Source organism: Trachurus trachurus (assembly GCF_905171665.1).
Source record: "Trachurus trachurus genome assembly, chromosome: 21".
Lineage (NCBI taxonomy): Eukaryota > Metazoa > Chordata > Actinopteri > Carangiformes > Carangidae > Trachurus > Trachurus trachurus.
In genome coordinates this window covers 18,764,302-18,786,558 of record NC_139899.1, presented here as the reverse complement: position 1 = coordinate 18,786,558, position 22,257 = coordinate 18,764,302, and the positions used below count along the sequence as shown (strand labels likewise).

The 22,257-nt window shown below is 41.2% G+C and overlaps 3 protein-coding genes across 3 annotated transcripts; 1 reads left to right on the top strand and 2 right to left on the bottom strand.

Annotated features, from left to right (window-relative positions):
* Window positions 1-2,786: 2,786 nt before the first annotated feature.
* Window positions 2,787-5,229, bottom strand: LOC311004035 (uncharacterized protein; the record flags this gene model as incomplete). Its single annotated transcript, XM_083995980.1, has 6 exons — window positions 2,787-3,092; window positions 3,250-3,281; window positions 3,390-3,509; window positions 3,598-3,645; window positions 3,773-4,105; window positions 5,160-5,229. 6 exons carry the CDS (start codon window positions 5,227-5,229, stop codon window positions 2,787-2,789), a joined length of 909 nt encoding a protein of 302 aa, XP_083852106.1.
* A 1,662-nt stretch (window positions 5,230-6,891) lies between these two features.
* Window positions 6,892-9,453, top strand: LOC311004549 (uncharacterized protein). Its single transcript, XM_083996658.1, has 4 exons — window positions 6,892-7,000; window positions 7,694-7,713; window positions 7,800-7,834; window positions 8,152-9,453. The coding sequence occupies exons 1-4, from the start codon at window positions 6,981-6,983 to the stop codon at window positions 8,338-8,340; spliced, it is 264 nt and encodes an 87-aa protein (XP_083852784.1). The 5' UTR covers window positions 6,892-6,980; the 3' UTR covers window positions 8,341-9,453.
* Window positions 9,454-10,436: 983 nt separating this feature from the next.
* On the bottom strand, window positions 10,437-22,105 carry LOC311005099 (cell surface glycoprotein CD200 receptor 1-A). The gene is made up of 6 exons (XM_083997423.1): window positions 22,037-22,105; window positions 12,360-12,668; window positions 11,584-11,868; window positions 11,191-11,287; window positions 11,061-11,103; window positions 10,437-10,960 (listed from the first exon to the last, which is right to left on the bottom strand). Exons 1-6 carry the CDS (start codon window positions 22,038-22,040, stop codon window positions 10,892-10,894), a joined length of 807 nt encoding a protein of 268 aa, XP_083853549.1. The 5' UTR covers window positions 22,041-22,105; the 3' UTR covers window positions 10,437-10,891.
* Between the last annotated feature and the right edge of the window lie 152 nt (window positions 22,106-22,257).

Sequence of the window (22,257 nt, the reverse complement as noted above, 5' to 3'; positions counted from 1 at the left end):
ATGAGACAAGAAGACTACCGCCTGTCGAGAGGCTTTTAAGCTGAGACCGCTCACTCTCACTCAAAACCTCTCTGTAAGTTTCAAATAATGTTTGTGTGTGTGGGTGAGGGTCGGAGAGTAAAAATTGTGACACAGTGTGTGGGTGTCCGCATGTATGTGTGTGTGTGTGTGTGTGAAATGTTAAATTCCACTGTCAGAAAGTCTGAGATGCTGAAACCTTTTCTGTTCCCCTGGAAGGTATTTGTGTCTTACCGTGCGTATATTTTATCTCAGAGTCAGGCTCAGGTTCAAGTGAGAGTGCAGGTCACACTGTGGTGAGGTGTTGAGATGGGGCGTGGCTCAGTGGTTGTGTGCAGTTTTTTTTAGCAGCGGCCTATAAGGTCAGACAAAACATCCCCTCTGATGAATCTTTAATTAGTTAGTGGACTGCAGGTTCCTGTGCCTCTGGAACAAAGTGTCTCCTAGATAATGTAAGACATTTTCCTCCCCTTAGCTAATATGAAACCCCTTTCCGGGATTATCCAATTCCATCAAATCCCAACTCACATATTTCTGTTTCTCTCAATTCTCTGTATATTTGTATTGCATTTTGGAACAGGTCCACAAACACTCAGCATCTCTGCACACCTTGTAAAATGTTTTTTAATCTGCACGCCTGCACACGGAGTCCACACATTCTCTGACTGACCTCAGACGCGATCTAATCAGGCCTTCCTCAACCGCTGCCTTCGCACATCACCCCACACTCTCCAGCTCTCTGACGTCTGAAGCAGAGCTTTGTCCACCAGAGAAAAAGCACTGATGTGTGTGTGAGAAAGAGAGAGAAAGAGAGACCATATACCTTGTGCCTGGCGAGTACCAGGAACTGCTCCTTACATATAATATAAAATATGTCTGTGGTTTGTAACAGTTACAGCCTGCAGTGTTGCCAAGATAGCACTTTTGAGGTGAACCAACGTGGTCTCAGTTCGGTCTCAGCTCAGTTCACTGAGGCGTCCTCAAAGGATGCCCTTTGAGTCTGTGCTGCTGTTTGCTTAACCTGTTCACCGTGAACACAAATAACTCTTTACTTCACCTTTTGACATTGTATTTCAGTTCTGCTGTAGACAGATCACATGCTAATGCACTGGGACACCTGAAAAAAAAACATATAGATGGAGGAGAGGGAGTGGTTTGGTCCAAGGAAATAACTGCTTCTCCAGATGTAGAGAAAACACAGCAAACAGCATTTGGCTACTAAGCACCCATGCACTATTAGCCACCTTGTTCCAAATGAAACCTACTCATAATCCAAACCAAGACAGTGCGAACTGAAGCTCCATCAGACTCGAAGTGGACCAGAAAGAGAAATGGGTCAGCTTTCAAATTGACTCACAATACAAAAATGCAAAAAGAACTATTTTCTATTGATCCACTGCCACAGGACTGAAGTTGGTTCGTTTAAAAAGGACGATATGTGAGAACGCCCTAATTCTCTGCAGCTTGTCAGGGGCTTGGAAGTTCACATGTAGCCTTAATCAGCCTTCAAAGTGATCCAGCTCTGCGCTAGCCTTTGACCTTGTCATGTTTTGTAGTGAAAAGCTGAATATCTATCTGCCTCTTATTATCCTTTAAACTGAACAGTCTGAGAGGGAAAACTGTGCTTGTGTATGTCAAAATTATCCACAATAAGGCCAAAATGTATGGAGATGTGCAGGTATATTTGTTTTAAGGGCTCACAAGTCCAACAGTAGCCTAATATGATTATATTCAATATTGTCTTCTAAATTTTGTTGCCTTTGACAAATTTCTTGTTCTTCTCATCCCTGTACGTTCTTTTCTGGTAGCTGACCTCTGGCTCAAACAGCCAATCTAATAATCAGTACATAAATATGGTTGAGTCACATTATATAAGGATGTATATTTTGAACAGAAGCACGAGGATCGCTACCACAGTTGAAAGTTTTGATCCGTTTTTTTTTGTTTTTTTTAAACTTCCTGCAAAAGTAAGCAAAACCACATGTGAAATCCAGTGCAGGTACTTTATATCAGTGAGCAGCAGCAGCAGCAGCAGCAGCAGCAGCAGCAGCAGCAGCAGCAGCAGCAGCAGCAGCAGAGAAAACAACTGAGATCTGTGCGTGGGACAGAGAATCTGTGAGATAAAATACTGGACTCTCAGCCAGCATTCCTTCAAGTGTTGGTTCTTTCACAAAGGACCAAATCATTCTTTCTCTAAAATATTCATATCTCAGTCTGAAGGAGCGCAAACATAAATATTAAAGAGGTCTCATCTGCAACGTTTGAAATAACAAAATGCTTACAGAATCACAGATCAAGCAAGAACTACATATAGATGCTGAGATGGGATGTAGATGCCTCTAAAACTTCAGTGTTCATATAACCAAATTAGACAGAAGAATGCACAGCATGTTTTCACTGAGTTTTTTTTTTTTTAATGCAAATCACCAAAGCCAACAGGGTCAAATAATAAAAAATTTAAAAAAAAGGAAAAAAAAGCTATCCAAGTCACGTAAATGAAATGACTAGAAGGACTATAATGACAAGAAAATAATACAATGCAAGAGAATCAGCTGGAATAAATGTGTGGCGAAACAAAACACCGCTTCTCGTTTACTGTAGCCCACCTGATTTAAAATGACACTGTGTGTCTGCGTGACCACAAGCCCCCACCATCCGCTTCCTCCACAGACTAGCTTAACCACCCACTCCCCCCCCGCCCCCCCTCTCTTCCATGAAACTACCCTGTACTTTTTTCACTCACTTTTTTTTTTTTACACAAACAAAGTTCAAGGGACTTTGACAGCAGAATACTCTGCCCTCTTTCCTTGTTGAGGGGCAGCTTGATGTTTTATGCCAGGTTTCCCAGACTGTATATGGCTGATGACAGAATACACGGTACCGTCTGCCACTCGGCTTTTATCGCCTGCGTTTGCCACAGGCAGATTCACATTGGTGATTTGGGTCTGTGGGGATGTCGGTGTTCCTGCGGTGCCTGAGGAGTAGATATCATTCAGGATGAAGTGGGATTGCAGGACAGGGGTAGTAGGGGCACTCCACTTGGGCAGGTCAGGTATCATATGACTGGATGTTCCCTATTACACAAGAACAAGAAGATTAAATAAGACAATAACATGCTCCTCCTTAACCCCATTATGATATAATAAGGACTAGTTCAACACAGATACTTTGCAGTGGCTAACACAAAATGTCAAACTATTCCTTTAAGCGGACAAGACTTCATCACATTACCTGTTTCTTTGTTGGTTCGAAGGTCAGTGTTTCTGTGAAGAGAGCAAATAAGAAATGCTCAATTAATTTCAGTGTAGCAGAATTTACATCCTTCGCCTGAGTAATAAATTATCACAGTGAATACGTGTTATTGTTCTCACCTCTCCAGTGAAAAGAAGGCACCATGTTTAGCACTACTAATAAGAGGACGATGAGAGCGATGCCAGCACAGATGCCGACGTAAGGAAGCCAGGTCGGGGACTCATAAGGAGAAGGCACTTCTACGAAAGAAGAAGAGCCAGATCAATACTCTTACTCTGTATTGATTCTAATACATGTATACACAGTCTGGCAAATAAAGGTTCTTACTCTTAATGGTGTCACTGTGATAAATAATTTCCTCCCCTTGGTACATGTCTGAATGAGAGACAGCAAGACTTAACACTTCAAATACATACTTGACAAACATAAATATAAAGACTTAACACTTCAAATACATACTTGACATACATAAATATATACTTTGTCACAATAAACTACTTACCTGATACTGAGATGTTGATGAAATGGCTGTGTTGTATGCCTCCACTTAACTTGCACCTGTACAGGCCTCCGTCATCAAGGGAAATGTTTTTAAATGTTAAAAGTGAGATGATCAGTTCAGCTTCAGCACGGCTGTCCTTCTGTCTTACTTCTACATTCTCCCCTTCATTGATCCGTTCACAGTTTCCGTCGTCGAGCAGTTTACACCAGGTGACGTTAAGTGATTTTCCACAGTGTTTGACAGGGCAGCTGACTGTCACAGGTTTCCACGGGGCAGTCTTCATCAATGTGCCTCTGCGGATCATCAGGTCAACTTCACATGATGGGACTAAGTCTGAAATAACAAGATGGAACTCAAATGTTGTCTTGTGTCATTCTCCTTGGATCAAACACCTTTATTCTGATAAGGAACTCATGTGGAACTGATGTGATAATGGAAAACTGTCTCTGTTACATACATTCTGAAAAGTAAATATCAGAGAAATACAAATTCATATAATTTTATGTCCCTGTTGTTTATTGTCATACTATGCAGAATTTCACTGGAACTTTACACAGTGAACACACAAAGTGCCAGTGAAATACTCACGAAGGACGGAAGTAAAGAGAATAAGAATACATTTAGATCTAGCACTAAATGACCCTCTTAGCACTTTTGAACTTTTTAGTACAAATCAAATTATTAGATTTAGAAAAATAGATATGACATAAGAGCCAGATTAGTCTATTATGTACTCACAACTAACTTGTAGCCTCAGTATGTGTTGCCATAATCACAGTATTGTCAACAGAAAATAACATCCTTTAACTTTACCTAAAAGCTAAAAGGAAATTGACTTGTCACATGTCCAATGTCTGATCAGCTCAGTTTATTCGTTGCACTCAGTGTCCTATAAGCCTCAGTTAAGTGCGGGTGTTTGGCTGATTTAAAGACACAACACGACTTCAAAGCTTCAAATCTTTGTTCTTCTCTTACATAAGTTGTGCTCATCAGATGGATCCAACTTTTGATCCCAAAACAGCGTTACAGCTCCTTAATGTTTCGCCATCATCATTTAAAAAACATAATCACAACAATTTCATAATTCTCAAGTCCCGCCAATTGTTGTAGGTTTTCACATTTCCCTGTCATGGCCTGGCAGTGTTATCATTACACCATGGAAGTATTCACATCATTTTATTTGTTGTTACCCCTTGATTTTCTTAGCTTTTGTTTTAACTTGTACTTACAGTACATATTCAGTATGTGTATTTCTTGTTATATAACTATATTACATAATTACACTGTAATATTATTGCATTTTCTTTTGACCAATTCATAACTCTAGTCTCCTCAAAATGTCCCTCCAGCTGTTATATCACCAGAGGAAAAGTGTGTTCAGGCTTACCTGTACCTCGTCCATGGATGGAGACGAATAAAGTAGATATCATCAGATAGGTGCATGGCAGTTTAACCATTAGGCTCAACTTGTTCATGACCTGCTTGTTCACAAGTATAACCATAAAATGAAGCTTCTCGGGGCTCGCTTCACTTGTGACATGCAGGTTCACCACTTCCTGTCCTCCCACAGACGTTCTACGACCATCCTGCATGTTTATATATGCCACGTAACAACTGTTTCCGATCTGCAAGTGTGAAAATGTGCACTACGTGTATCACCTGTGTAATTCATAGATAAACCAAAAACAGAGATACATTGTTTTCCAGGTCAAGTAGGCCCTGGGATCACCATTGAAATGCGTGAAAGTTCACCATTTCAGAAAACGACACAGCCAGGTTTGTCCTGAAGTGGCTCAAGTGAACATGAAGCCCAGCGGGAATATCGTGTCTTCAAAATCAAACCATGACCATACATGTAGGTGCATGTCATTACCATGAGTTATGGAAAAGGGACTAAATCCATTATACATGGAATTAAATTAAAGTATTTCCACCTTATAGAGGCTACATGCGGTCTCGTAAACAGCTTACATTAGTCAGCAGTGTGCCCTGGAGACTGCCTGAATGTTCTCATCATCTTTATAAAATAATAAGACGCCTGCCTGCTTCTCTTATCCAATCTGTGTAAACATCTGTAGCACAAGTCTGCCAGAGTGCAATGACAAGCAGCTACTGAGACCAGGAGAAAAAGTGTTCAGCACAGCCCTGCTTAAAAAAAAGAATATATGAATATATATATTTGACAATTACATGTTTTCCTCACAGTAAACTCAGATCAAATGCATCACGCTGTGTATTCTCACTCGACTGCAGCTATCAAGTACTACATTGCATACACCTATTCTTATTTTCATCAAGACAACCAGCAGATGGTGTAAAATGACAGTCATCTTTCCACAGAAGTCTGACAGAGACCATATCCTGTTGTGTGTGAATCACACCCAGCCTTTTCCAACAGCGCCCTCCAGTGTGTAACTAAAAGCCATCTATGAATACATGGTTATATCATACAAGTAAAGCTGTAAAATATCTCCTATCTGATTCTAAACAATGATATTCAACAGGTGACACAAACTCATGAATGTCAGCACAGTTTCCTTATGGAGAGTTGATGATTTCACACCCACCCAGAATGCTTTACATCCTTGTGAAATAAACCATATTTTATTGCAGTGCATTTTTCACTCTTAACAAAGATGAGGTCTGTACAGTAAACTGGACTTTCCACTGAAAGTGAAAAGGTCAGTGACTTCCTCATATTGCTCATCAAATAAATTTGCAGCATCATGCAAATAAGATAATACTGTACTGACTGTCTGCAACAAAAGCACTGTAGCGACCATTTAGCTCTCCACACCTTGATCTTCTTACCCCCTGCAATATGTACCAAAGGAAAGTATTTTTTAAAAATGGTCTCCCAATGTATGTATACTCTTGATTCACATTAACTGATATATTTGAGGTTAATAACCACAACAACAAACAACAAGCATACTGTACATGCATTTGCATTTGTGAGTGGGTGTGTGTGTTGTGCGTGTGTGTGTTGCACTAGTAAGCATCACACAGGAAATCACTATCGCAGTCTCTTCTCTCTTTCTCTCTCTCTCTCTCTCTCACACACAAATACACTGACACTCTACTGTGACCTGTGTGCATATGGTTGATATAGTGTACTAGACTTACACTTGTCCTAAAGCAGCCGGGCACCGGTACCTGCCACCTGCTGACGAATACAGTGACAACGTCCAGAGTCTGTCGCTTCATCATGGGAAACTGCACATCAGGGTAAGTGACCATCCTCAGACCAGCACAGCACAACTAGGCCACTCTCAGATAATACAAAGTCGTATTTCAGCATATGATAATTAGATTCTAAAGCTTCACTCAAATGGCTTCAGAATGACACTGATTAAATTAGCCGAAAACACGGGAAAGAGCATTTAAAAAGAAGCAATACAAGAAGGATAGGGTCACTTTAAAAAAAACAGCTGGTGGTTGGTCCTGTGGCAAACAGCTACTGCATTTGCTTCATCAAGGAAATAGTGGTTCCTTTACAAAACTAGTTTTAGGCAACATGTTCCTCAATAACATTCAGAATAAGCTTTGCTATGTCCCACAAGTTTTTGTTTTAAAAATAATCTAAGATGGGGACCAAAATACCACATCGTTTGCTGGTAGTCACTAATATAGACAGTTGGTCATAGACAGATGTGGCTTGCAGACATACGCACAAGTGTTTCCTGTTCCAACATACACTGTCATCTGTTAAGCTGTCAAGGAAACACTGCTGTGGGGCAAAAGCTACATGTTTGAAATGCAGCTTACAGTTTAATGGCATGTTATGATGTGAAAGTCTCAATTACCAGTTTAACTGGAGTTAAGATGAAATAAATTCAGGCCACACTTTTAGATTTTTATTAGTCTGTCTAATGTTATGTTGATCTGGTGTCTCATCATTATAATGTGTGTCATTGGCAGGATAAAGAAGAAAAGTAAAGGTAAAGCTATGTTTCTTACAGTGTTTGAAGAATTTAGAAGACATCCTGTATTTTGTGCATTTGTAATTAGGCGTTTTCTCTTTCAGGGAACTCTGCAACTGATAAAGGCACGGCAGATAAGGTAGGTCTGTCTATTTTTGTGGGACAGGGACACAAATAGTCACAGTTATCAGTTGCAGCTTTGGGTATGCTAATGTTTCTTTATGATGGCTCTGTCAGAGGTGCTACCTCATTCGATTTGCATACTGGGTTCATCAGTGAGGCCTAGCATGCTGTAAAAGAAATGTCAAGGCTGTTTCTTTCATCTACAGGAAGTCATAGCCACTAACCACATCAAATTGTGCGCGGGTTGCAGTAGCACTGTATAAAACGGAACAAGTTATTTGTGACATATATGTGTAGAATAATCTTCTCACTTTGTGCTTTGTCTCATGGCAGCCTACTGAGGACGTTACATACGCCTCTATTGACCACACTACTGCTAAAGGATTCAGAACAAACACAGCTCAAGCGGACCATGACTGTGACTACGCCACAGTTAATGTGCCAGCTGCACTTCAAGTGGAACATGAATCTGACAGCTCATCTAAGGATGAATGTGCAGATGATTATGTGCTAATGGGATAAAAAACAAACAAACAGTTTAATCGGATTATTGCGAGATGCAGGACTAGCAGCTGATATCAGGAAAAAAGTGTGCAATATCTTGTCAGCAGATGAACTGTTCAAAACTTCATCTTTAATGAAAAACTGAGGAAAAAAACAAGAATCTCCAGTCAACAGCAGCTGGCTGTGGAAACATCAACCTAAAAAGAACTTCTAAAGGGACTTCAGGCCTGCGCCAAAAGAAAACCCTCCATCACATGTGATCTTTACAGAAGAAAATCAACCTTTGGAAAATGTGAAACTCTTCAGCCTTCCCTGGAAGCAGAAATTCAAGAGAAAACTGAACCTTAAAAAAAAGGTGTAATCAGTTCATCTGACACCACCTCCACAGTCCCCACCAGCCAATCCAGTAATGTCTTGCATAGCACTACTTGTTACACTATGATTAAGTGATATCTTAAAGCCACCATGTGATTTGATTTTTAATGTGACTTTGAAATGTCAATTTTGTGTTTAGAAAAATATGGCAACAATATTGATGTAGACAGTATACATGTGCTAGCTTTACTACACAGATAAACACCAAAATGATATCTAAGATATGAGAAATTATATTGTGTGGCATATTTATGTTGTGCCTGGGATCCTGCAGGACAGTGATATTAGCACATTAACTGCAAAAATGTTTAAAGAAAACTTTTTTTCTGTTGCTATTTACATTGAGACATCAGTGACCTAAGATTTAAGACTTTTAAAAATCATTCAAGGTATCTAAAAGGAAACAAAGTAGTTCAAATTGAAACATGAAACATATATTGCTCTTTCACTGGGTGTATGTGCTTCCAGTAAAAGTGGAACTGAAGAGGCCCAGTGACTTTGCAGTCATGTGGGGTAATACAAGTTACTGCTGCCTCTTACTATTTTCTGCTGCAGATAAAAGTTTGATCTGTATCTGTGGTTTAGTTTCGTTGAAACCGAGTCAACGTGTTGCACCACTTGTTACTGTTCAGCTGCACCAGCCAGGCTTTACAAATAGGTTACGGGCCCACACTTGTAGGCTACAATGAAGGCTATATCATAAATGTGGTGTGAAATTTGTGCCATTGTTATGTCATCATATTCATGATAGAAGAATGTAATCTTTCTAAAATTCACACACGGTTAATCATCTGCATACTACAAATACAGATTTAAAGTTTGAGAAGATGCATGTTTTATGTTATGTATGTACATGTGTATGAACTCATTTGTGTGTAAAAATGTATCTAACTACGGCCTTATTTATATGTTTGACTGGGTATATTGGAAAGAGGTGGAGTGGAATACAGTAACTGTCTGTAAATTTTTTGTTTCAGTGTGGTGTTATTCATCCTTATTGCTGATTAAATTAACCATTTTTGTTATTAATTCTATTGCATTGCCTTCCTTGTGGAAAATATTAATATTAATATTGTACTCACAGCAATTCATTCTGATAGATATAATAATTATATGTAAAGATTGACAGATACCTATTTTTCTGTACAATGACATTAATAAGGATAAGACAAATTACTATACATGCAGCCCTTGATCTGCATAAATAGGCTTATGACCTTCAAAAGAGTAAGCACTATACTGTAGCCAATGGATGTTCATCCTAAACATTATTCAGGCGGCACAGTACAGACTGTGGTAAGGTCCATGACCATGACCACCATGACCATGACTATGATCAAAACCACCAGCAGATGGCAGAAGAGTCTTTACTTTACTCCAGTTCCAGTTCCAGTTCCATAGTCCAGTACACCAATAATCTTCCTTTTATTTAGATACGTTTTTTGCAGTATGTCTACGATAAAATGTGAAATCCAGTTATTTTATCTTTTTAAATGTTAAAAACAACATATTGTAAACAACTAACAGCTGTATGGAACTTTTGATACATTTTCAGCAATGGAAAATTCAAATTCAGTCTTACACCTTGTACTTGTTGACATGGTCTTATGTGTGCTGTTTCTAGAGTTTATTAATACTGTAGACCAAACCTGAAAATTGTTGAATGATTCTTTTTTAATGAAGTAGGTAAATACATAATTTTATATTAAGACGTAATAGGAAAACTTTACATTCTATTATCTGCATTATCTTAAAGCAAGTGTGTCACTGAATTGCACGTGGTTGGCACATTTTAAGGCACATAAAACAGCCCATGCATTCCATCAGCAACATTGAAAGCCTGTAGACAGTGTGCAGTCTGTAGTTCTGTAGAGCAGGCCTGCTGCAGCTATCGAAAGATGGCACTCTTTCCGATTCAGTACTTGCATTTGTAGTCATTAATGATCCCCCTGACCCACACACAGAGAGTATAGTGGGCTGCATTCACTGTGCATGGGCGCCAGTGGGTGACACTCTGAAAATCCCCTGTTCCATCAATCGAGTGTTTTTTAGGACTGAACCGAAAGGCTTTCCTCTCTATCAGACATCATCTCACTCCTCTCTACTATCTTACCACTTCTCGGTTTCACAGCCTTCGGTTTCTCAAAAAGACATACGAGCGTGTAAGTGTGTCCACTGTGACCAAATGTGCAGCTCAGTTATAGATGGAGTTCACACGTTGAACATAGCTGGCATACGGCTCTACCTCCTCCACATCCTCTATCTGAAAAAACAAAACAAAAACAAGAAACGACAGGTGTCATGAATGTAACAACTTGCAGTGAGCTTTAAAACACAGAGGAAGTTGCAGAAAAAGTTCCCACCGGTGGAGCTTTGGACTGTGAACCATCAGACTGCTGGCATCGCCTGGCAAAAAGAAGACACACAAACCAGCTCAGTGACTGAACAATGAAAAAGCATCCTGCCATTAATTTTCCACGAAATGAAACTTACCTCAACATTAGTAGTTTCTTTTGTGCAAAAACTGCAATTCCTACCAAAAATGCAGTGACTACCACGACAACTGGGATCATCCACAAAAGAACTGTTGCTGCACAGGGACAGAGAAGATTAAAGGTTTAGGTGTAATCTAATGGACATCAACACTGCATCTACTTATGACATCTATTTGGATCTAAAGAATAAAAAAAAACTAGTCAGTTACAATAAACCTAAACTTACACTGATTACTTACAATAAAACAGGTAACTAGGTTAAAATGTTCCAGCTAACCAGTGTATTGTTTGACTCAAACCATAAAGCTATGGGAAATAATTGAAAATACAACAAGTTTTCATTGTCTTAATGTAGAGGCCGGGCAGTGTAAACTTTCTCTTGGAGACTGACCTGTGTTTGTTTGTTTGAGTTGTTCGAGTATTGGCTTCAGAGTCTTCGACTCTTTCCAGAACAGGTGGCTAATGATACAGGTCAGGTTCTCTTTATCCGTGTCCTCTGTGAGCTTCAGATGACTCTCTACTGTTATAAATCCATCTGAATCTTCTGTCACATATGCTGATTCATTTCCCGGATGACTCCAGCTGATGTTGGCAGCAGGTTTCCCTCTTTCAGCTTTGCACACGGCAACCATGGTGTTGTCTCTATCCTCTAGTCGGGCTGATGGAGTGGGAGGAACTGGGAAAACAAAAATGGGAAGAATAAGCTTTTTTCCAAATACTCTAGAGTTCACTTCTCTAAATATTCAACTAAGTCACACAAATTGTATTTGTACTTTTAATACTTTAAATTGCAGATAAAGGTGTTTTAACAAGTTTTACTTTTTTAGAATTTCACCGACCATTGATTCAGTATCAAATATTTCCAGATAAAAGCTGTAGTGCAGTAATGCGGGCATTGCGTCTCGAAATGCGGTTTTCCAAATGTGTACTCAAGGACTTTCCGAGCACAAATGAATTTTAATTAACGCCCATCATGTGAAGGGGGACAGTCAGTGGAAGACATTGCTAAATCTGAAACCGTCATATATGCAAGTGGAAAAAAACAGAATTAGCTGTTCTCTTCTTTTTTGAATGATTTCAGGAAACTGACACGGTTCAGAGGTTGCCCTGACTGATTAATTATACATCTCCCTGTGAGTTGAAACATACATGTAAATCCAGTCCTACCTGTGATAGCCACCTTGATCCTATATGTTTCCAATCCTCCTCTGTAAGTCTGCTCACATTGGTAGACGCCCACATCTTTAGCAGAGAAGTTTGGGATGTGCAGGTAAGACTGAGACGTGGACGTGTTTCGCAGTGACTTGCCATCGTCGCAGGAGTCTTCTGAGGCTTCGCCATTAATACTAAAGGCTATTCTGCACTCTTTATGCTTCAGCTTGATTGTCCAAATAATGAATAGCGACTCATTCCATGTCTTATCACTGCAAGTCAGGTGAATATCACTTCCCAGGTTGAAAGCTGCATTTCTGGTATCTGAAAAAAGGAATATAGTTGTGTAATTTTTTTTCACATTGTGATGTGAATAAAATGTAAAGAAAAAAAATGTCTCTATGGTACATAGATATCCAAAGACTAAAAATGTAAATACAATGAAACAAACTAACATTAACAATATGATTTTAAACTGCAGCGCATAGTACAAACATATGATAAGTCTAAAATAAAGATGTTTCAGTTTCATCCCAAATGTACTGAAAACTAATTGTGATCAAATAAAATATACATAAATAAATTATTACCAAGAACAACAATGTAAGGCTAACGTGGTTCAGGGTTTTCTGTACCAAATCTGCACAATTTCTTTCAAAGTAGTAGTTTGGTATATCCTGTTAATGCTCCAAATCAACCAAAAAATAATCATTGCATATATGAATATGAATTACTTTATTAGTATTTCCACTACAGAAGTATCTTGCCTAAAATATTTTTCTCAATCTTTCAATTATTTCAACTACAAGAAATATTAATGTTTGAAATAAGAATTAATAATGAAATTGACGAAAAACCGTGCGTATTGCCACGTTCAACTTCCTTGACTCAACTCACTTCATGTTCATTTTGTTAGTGATGCAAAACAGGTGGAGATTAAAAAAAAAAAAATAGAAACAATGTTTACCATTAGTGGTGCAGTTCTTTAAGGTGAATTGATTATTTCCTGAAAGAGATGACAGTGCATTTGTGGAAAAAGTTAGTAAAATAGTGTGATTTATTGTCAGTCAGAAAGCAGCAGTTGATGAGCAAAGAAACAATCATGGTGGTTTTTCTGTTAATCGTCATTTAGTTTAAGTGGTTAGTTAGTAAGCTGTGCTGTGCGGTGAATTAAAAGTGATTAAAAGGAACAATCTGCAGCACGGCTGAATGACAAACAGCGGTGAAAAAGCTGCACTAGCCTATTTCCTGTTCTAGAAAAAATGTGGGTTTTTGTAGAACAACAAAAAAAAAATGACTGGGTTGGTGAAACCTCTGAAAATAAAACCTACATTTACCGAACAGACAGAGGGCCATTGTCCTAATGTTGTACATTTATCACTCTTGTAAAGCAGAACACGTTCATGACATCACTATAGCTATTACAAAGACACGAGTAGGAAAATTCAGCTGTCACAGACGGATGTTTACTGTGTGGTGTCATGGGGGTCTCTGGTGTGTTTATGTCTACTATACAGCTGAGTGTGTGTGGTGGGATGATAAAAAACCGCAACACTCAATCAGAAAGCTCTTCACCTGTAGATACCCTCAGTGGAAAAAAAAAAGCTGCATCATGTAACCCTGGTCTGGGAAATCACAATTTCCACTACAGCAGCAGGAGGTGGGATACCGTGCTACTAAAAAAATATATGGGTGACAGACAGTATTTTTTCACACATCTGCTTCATATCTGCTATGGAACATCTCCCCCCCTTTGTCAGCCTCTTCACTGTGACTCACAACACCACAATGTTACACAAATCTCAATCACCCACTTAGCCACATACAGTTACAGTTAATCACTGGTCAAAAATAACCAATATGTAGGCTGCAGGTTACACAGTGATTGATTAGATTATAACGCCTGATATTCAGCTCAAAAACTGCAGGTAACAGCAATGTGCCCTATACTGAGACAACATGTTTAAAGTTATTCTGACCATGGACATTGTGTATCAGTCAAGAAGTGAAGACAACGACTTACACAGTCATCTCAACGGAGGGTATGTACTGTAGATCCCTAAAAAGCCATGTTTACATGTAAAACCTGTGTCTGATCGAGGCTAAAAGGCATCAATAATTAAAGCGTATATATCTGCGTAAATGTAAATATTCAAACCTGGCTCCTCGCTCCTTGATTCAGTCACCAAGAACATCATCACGGCATAAATCCACATCATCATCTCCAGTTGTATTTACGTTCCACTGTTAAGCTTCTGCTTCGAGGCTTTTCACACGAGTTAGAGAAGCATCAGGTCTGGTCTTCTGCGCTGAGCTTCTAGGTGGAGTAAAGGCAAAGCGTCTTGTGTGGTTTGTCTTATGCTCCAATGCTATATAACCTCCCTGTGTGACTGATTTCACTTTCTCTCTGTATGCCCATAAGCTCAGGGTTTGAGTAAAGTCAATTCTCCTCCTATCCACACATCACTGAACTGAAAATCCTTGCATGCGTCAGAAGAAGTAAACGCATAGGACATGTGACTAACTAATTCCTCCTTCATTTTTAACTCTTCCCCCTCTCCAAACCGCTTTCCACTCAAACATGTGCATTTTTGCTCCCACACAGGATGTCATCTGATAAGTCAAGACACCAGTTTCCTTTCCTATCAGTCACACAAACACACTCAAGTGCAGTATGAACACTTGAAGCTAAGTGACATTTTTAAGTAGGTATAAACTGTTCACATAGTAACGTCATGCTTTTACCAGAACCATAAACTCCATTCTTGTGTCAAGAACACATTCACTGTCTGTTTTTGTGTCGTATTCACATAAGAAAATTCATCAAACAACAGTCATGAGGTAAATTCTTCCCCCTTAAATGTTATAAAGCTTATTTTTTGGGTTTTTTTAAACTGAAACTTAATGGACATTCGGAGAGCTGTAGTTTGTGGTTTTGTTGCATGATACTAAGACATATATTGCGTATGCATATTATATCTTTAGGCCTATTGGTATAAATCAAGTAAACAATTAGGAATATCTTTGTAAGACACAATAATAATAATACTAATACTAATACTAATACTAATAATAATAATAATAATAATAATAATAATAATAATAATAATAATAATAATTAAAGCCGCAAGCGGCGATGGCGGGCCCTCGCTCGCCCATGCCACCGCGGGGCCTGAGGCACGCCGGGGCTGTGGCGCGGAGCAGAAATGGAGAAAAAACCCCGGAAGGAGGCCAAAAACGCAATGTTTCGTTCATCCACCAGGGGGCAGTCACCGCATGTGGTGTGGTGCGTTCATGGGCGGCCCCTCATCACTCGTGTGAAGTTTGGAGTGAATCGGACAAAGCATGAGGGAGTTATGAGCAGTTAAAGGTTCGTCCACTAGGGGGCAGTAATGGGATGCGTGCAGGTGTGTTCAGGGTCAGTCCCTCATCACACATGTGAAGTTTGGAGTGAATCGGACAAAGCATGAGGGAGTTATGAGCAGTTAAAGGTTCGTCCACTAGGGGGCAGTAATGGGATGCGTGCAGGTGTGTTCAGGGTCAGTCCCTCATCACACATGTGAAGTTTGGAGTGAATCGGACAAAGCATGAGGGAGTTATGAGCAGTTAAAGGTTCGTCCACTAGGGGGCAGTAATGGGATGCGTGCAGGTGTGTTCAGGGTCAGTCCCTCATCACACATGTGAAGTTTGGAGTGAATCGGACAAAGCATGAGGGAGTTATGAGCAGTTAAAGGTTCGTCCACTAGGGGGCAGTAATGGGATGCGTGCAGGTTTGTTCAGGGTCAGTCCCTCATCACACATGTGAAGTTTGGAGTGAATCGGACAAAGCATGAGGGAGTTATGAGCAGTTAATGGTTCATCCACTAGGGGCAGTAATGAGATGCGTGCAGGTGTGTTCAGGGTCAGCCCCTCATCACACATGTGAAGTTTGGAGTGAATCGGACAAAGCATGAGGGAGTTATGAGCAGTTAAAGGTTCGTCCACTAGGGGGCAGTAATGGGATGCGTGCAGGTGTGTTCAGGGTCAGTCCCTCATCACACATGTGAAGTTTCGTGGAAATCGGACAATGTTGATGTAAAATATGCCACTTCCTGTTTCCACTAGGGGGCAACATGAGTGAGATCGCCTATGAGCATATGGAGACGTTGAGGTCGTGACCCTGGACCTGTGTACCAATTTTCATGTTGATACGAGTTCATTAAAGCCATCAAAAGGGCAAACGTATTTTCATGGCGAGGAATGGTCGCCGCGTCGCCACACGGACGCCATTACTCTTAGCTTCACAGCGTTCATAATGTAGCTTCACCACTTTAGTCTGCATGTTGTAGAAGTGGAATGGAGTTGATGGGGTCAACTATGTGGCATCAGTACACGTTAAGGTAAAACCTGGCCACTTCCTGTTACCACCGGGGGGCGCTATGAGTGACGTAGGAAATTAATATATGGGGACGTTCAGGGCGGAGCCATCATCATGTCCAGCAAGTTTGAAGTTGATCGGATAAAGTATGTGGCCGTGAGAGCTGTTCGAAGGTGAAATGGCGAGGAAACGAAAAGTCGCCAAAATCCTCAAGGCCACAGAAGCCACGCCCTTTGACCTAGAGACCTGCGGAGCACAACTTTTGATCAGAGTGGCAATTCGATGGTCTCTAGCCAATTTGAAGTCAATCGGACAAAATCTGTAGGAGAAGTTAGATCAAACAGGTCAAAAGTTCAAATCAAAATGGCCGACTTCCTGTTGTGATTTCACCATGACATTAAGAGGCTTTTTTGTCCGTCTTGCCATGTTCTATAAGCCCACCAAATTTCAAGCATGTAGGTGAAACGCAAAGGAGGGGCTGATGTTTTGAAATTTTGTAGGGGGCGCTATAGAGGCATTTGGCCACGCCCATTTCCAACGACTTTAAAATATCAAATTTTTCGCGAGTCCTGATGTGCATGCCAAAATATACGCGTTTTGGGGCATGTTGAAGCCCCCAAAAATGCGATTTTAGGGAGAATATAATAATAATAATAATAATTAAAGCCGCAAGCGGCGATGGCGGCCCTCGCTGCCCATGCGACCGCGGGGCCTGAGGCACGCTGTGGCGCGGAGCAGAAATGGAGAAAAAACCTGGAAGGAGGCCAAAAATGCAATGTTTCGTTCATCCACCAGGGGGCAGTCACCGCATGTGGTCTGGTGCGTTCAGGGGCCGCCCCTCATCACTCGTGTGAAGTTTGGAGTGAATCGGACAAAGCATGAGGGAGTTATGAGCTGTTAAAGGTTCGTCCACTAGGGGGCAGTAATGGGATGCGTGCAGGTGTGTTCAGGGTCAGCCCCTCATCACACATGTGAAGTTTGGAGTGAATCGGACAAAGCATGAGGGAGTTATGAGCTGTTAAAGGTTCGTCCACTAGGGGGCAGTAATGGGATGCGTGCAGGTGTGTTCAGGGTCAGCCCCTCATCACACATGTGAAGTTTCGTGGAAATCGGACAAAGCATGAGGGAGTTATGAGCAGTTAAAGGTCCGTCCACTAGGGGGCAGTAATGGGATGCGTGCAGGTGTGTTCAGGGTTAGCCCCTCATCACACATGTGAAGTTTCGTGGAAATCGGACAATGTTGATGCAAAAAATGGCACTTCCGGTTTCCACTAGGGGGCCACATGAGCGACACCCCTATCAGATGGAAGAGGTCTCCACCCTGGACCTGTGTATCAATTTTCATGATGATACGAGTTCATTAAAGCCATCAAAAAGCCAAACGTATTTTCATGGCGAGGAATTGATGGTAGCCACGCCCCCACAGGGACGCCATTACTCGTAGCTTCACAGTCTTCATAATGTAGCTTCACCAACTGGTTCTGCATGTTTTAGAAGTGGAATGAAGTTGATGGGGTCAACTATGTATTTTTAATGAATTTTAGTTCACTTCCTGTTACCACCGGGGGGCGCTATGAGTTACGTGGGAAGTTAATATATGGGGACGTTCAGGGCGAAGCCATCATCATGTCCAGCAAGTTTGAAGTTGATTGGATGAAGTATGTGGGCGTGAGAGCCAATCGTATTACATGGCGAGCACGCCAAAGTTAATTGAGCGCTGGAAGCCACGCCCTTTGACCTACGGACTCACGGAGCACAAGATAAGCTCAGCTAGGTCTGGAGATGTGGTGTACCTAATTTCAACTTGATCGGGCGAACGCTGTGGGAGGAGTTAGTCTTAGGCGGGAAAAATCAAAACCAAAATGGCCGACTTCCTGTTGACATTTCACCATGACATTAAGAGGCTTTTTTGTATATCTGGGTATGGTACATATGTGTACCGAATTTTGTTGGTCTACGCCAAAGTAAGCAAAATTGTCTATGGGACTTTTTAAAATTTGTAGGGGGCGCTATTTCGCCATGTCGCGTCGGACATGTGCGACCGCCACATATATCGAATTTCGGATCAGGCCGGACGTCCGGGCAAAAGTTCACGCATTTTCGAAGTCGGGAAAGGGGCCAAATTGGGGCATTTAGGTGACGGAATAATAAGAATAATTAAAGCCGCAAGCGGCGATGGCGGCCCTCGCTGCCCATGCCACCGCGGGGCCTGAGGCACGCTGTGGCGCGGAGCAGAAATGGAGAAAAAACCTGGAAGGAGGCCAAAAATGCAATGTTTCGTTCATCCACCAGGGGGCAGTCACCGCATGTGGTCTGGTGCGTTCAGGGGCCGCCCCTCATCACTCGTGTGAAGTTTGGAGTGAATCGGACAAAGCATGAGGGAGTTATGAGCAGTTAAAGGTTCGTCCACCAGGGGGCAGTAATGGGATGCGTGCAGGTGCGTTCAGGGTCAGCCCCTCATCACACATGTGAAGTTTCGTGGAAATCGGACAAAGCATGAGGGAGTTATGAGCAGTTAAAGGTTCGTCCACTAGGGGCAGTAATGAGTTGCGTGCAGGTGTGTTCAGGGTCAGCCCCTGATTACACATGTGAAGTTTCGTGGAAATCGGACAAAGCATGAGGGAGTTATGAGCAGTTAAAGGTTCGTCCACTAGGGGCAGTAATGAGATGCGTGCAGGTGTGTTCAGGGTCAGCCCCTGATCACACATGTGAAGTTTCGTGGAAATCGGACAAAGCATGAGGGAGTTATGAGCAGTTAAAGGTTCGTCCACTAGGGGCAGTAATGAGATGCGTGCAGGTGTGTTCAGGGTCAGCCCCTCATCACACATGTGAAGTTTCGTGGAAATCGGACAATGTTGATGCAAAAAATGGCACTTCCTGCTACCACCGGGGGGCGCTATGAGTTACGTGGGAAGTTAATATATCGGGACGTTCAGGGCGGAGCCATCATCATGTCCAGCAAGTTTGAAGTTGATTGGATGAAGTATGTGGGCGTGAGAGCCACTCGTATGTACATGGCGAGCACGCCATAGTGTATTGAGCGCTGGCAGCCACGCCCTTTGACCTACGGACTCACGGAGCACATGATAAGCTCAGCTAGGTCTGACGATGTTGCGTACCTAATTTGAACTTGATCGGGCAAATTCTGTGGGAGGAGTTAAGTTTAGGCGGGAAAAATCAAAACCAAAATGGCCGACTTCCTGTTGGGTTGAGGTCATGAGGTCAAGAGGATTTTTTGTATATCTGGGTATAATACATATGTGTACCGAATTTTGTGTGTGTACGACAAAGTAAGACGAATGGCGATGCCATTGACACGGGTTTGTAGGGGGCGCTATTCGGTAATTTAGCGCCGCCCATGTGCGACCACCCAAAAATGTCGAATTTCGGATCAGGCCGGACGTCCGGGCAAAAGTTGGCGCATTTTCGAAGTCGGGAAAGGGGCCAAATTGGGGCATGAAGGCGACGGAATAATAATAATAATAAGAATAATAAACAGTACGATTTCAATAGTCCCTCCGGCGAGTGCTACTCGCCGCTCGGGCCTAATAATAAAAAACAACGCGATTTCAATAGTCCCTCCGGCGAGTGCTACTCGCCGCTCGGGCCTAATAATAATAAACAAAGCAGAAACAATAGGGCTTTCGCTGGGCGACAGCAGTCGCCGCTCGGGCCCTAATAATAATGCTTGAATGATTTTCTTGTAAGTGTGTCTAACAGGATTTGTCATTTGCATATCATGCTGAGCACGCTCAATTTGTTTCAGGCTGGTCTTTGTGGGCTGGGCTGGTGTAAGATCCTTTGCTGATTAAGGGTTACACAGTGCAGAATTGCTTAAGTATGCAGTTTTAGAAATGTTATAGTGGGTGCTGGCGACACCATCCCCAAGTTGCAAATCTGTGATTAGCTGTCAGTTGGTTGCTATGCCTCATATGTGGTTATGATCTGCAAGGTCTCGAAGGAGGTTTGCGGTGTATTAGTTCATCCAGCAACCAGACATCTTGATATTAGCTGTCTCATTACAAACCACAACGGGCAGATAAACTACATTCATACTCCCACTATCAGTACAAAGTAACAGAAAAACGGTTAATGCAGATACAGAGCAAAAAAAAACAACTGTGGTTGAACAACCTGATTTATTTGCTCCAGCTCAAAAAATCTTCCACAGCAAAGGATTTCAAAAACAACACTGGCCCTCACAAGTGTGAGGAAGTAATATCTGCAATAATCTATAAGCAGGCACAAGGCTGTTCTCCTTTTACTAATATTAGACAGCGTTTGGTTAACATAGGGGCAGCAGATCAGCTGACTGTGAGCTGGCACACTTTGCACGAAGGAAATAGTTCTTCCACAATCGCAAAACCTTCCACCTTGTGAAGTAGGCTAATGTTGCTTTGGTCAGCAGTCCTCAAATATAGTAGCCTACGTGTTAGGCTTGGCAAGATAAAAAGGAGGAAACTCTCTGTGACGCATTCATATGTAGCCTAGATGTGTTTGGCTATACTTATGAGAGCTATAAAGATTTAAACAATGGGAGCAAGGACATTTTCAGTGGCTGTTAGTACCATCTGACACCTGCTCAGAGAGTTGTTTGACAGTTAAGACTAGGTGTGAGATTGAGATTCAGTTCAATATAGGGAGAGTTTAGTGGTTAGGTATTTAGTATTACTTCCATTTAGAGACAACGGTTGAGTGTGGGGTAATGCATTGTGTCAGCGAATGTCCTCACAAAGATAGAGATACAAGCATGTAGGCCTATGTGAGGGTGTGTGTCTGTTAATGTGTGCGTGTCAGTTTCCCCTTGATAGCACCAACTTCCTGTTTATGTCAAAATCATCCAAGCTACACAAAAATGTGCTTACAAGAATAAAGAAAAAAACATAATTTCTTCATCAAAAGTAATGGGAATAATCGGCAGATAAGAGAAAATAATATTTGGCACATTGGTTTTAGGTGCAAAACTACACATTTCAGAATTTATTTTGTACGTCTAGTTGTTGAATGTTTCAAGGTACTTTAGCTAAAATGTTGGTATATCCTGCCAGTGTAAATAAATTAAAATTAAATTTCTTTCATGTTTTTTTTTAATTTTTATTCACTTATCTATTTGGTTGCAGTTTAATAAAATAGTACTACTACTAGGCTACATCACCATAAGTTTAGGATTTTTCCCCCTTTTTTCTTAAAATTAGAAGATAGGAGCGTTGCAGACAAAAGCTATTATACATTTCAGTTATGGTTATTATTTCTAATAAGCTTGTGTTCATGAGAACGTTCATGAGCAAGGTTGGTGTGTGTGGGTGTGTGTGAGTGACATTTAATACTACGATACCCATGAGCCTCTGCAACCGTGGCACAGTCTGGAGCACGAAGTTCAGGCCGCCTCGTCATCACCGTTGGGGACAACATTATGCCACGTGGATCAAATTCATGTAACTCTGACCTACAACTGAAAACAGACATATTATAACAGATGAAAGTATTGTCAAGTTTCAATAAACCTTGCATTTGAGCTTCTAGTAATTATCTCTAACCATTACCGTGCCTGAGTAG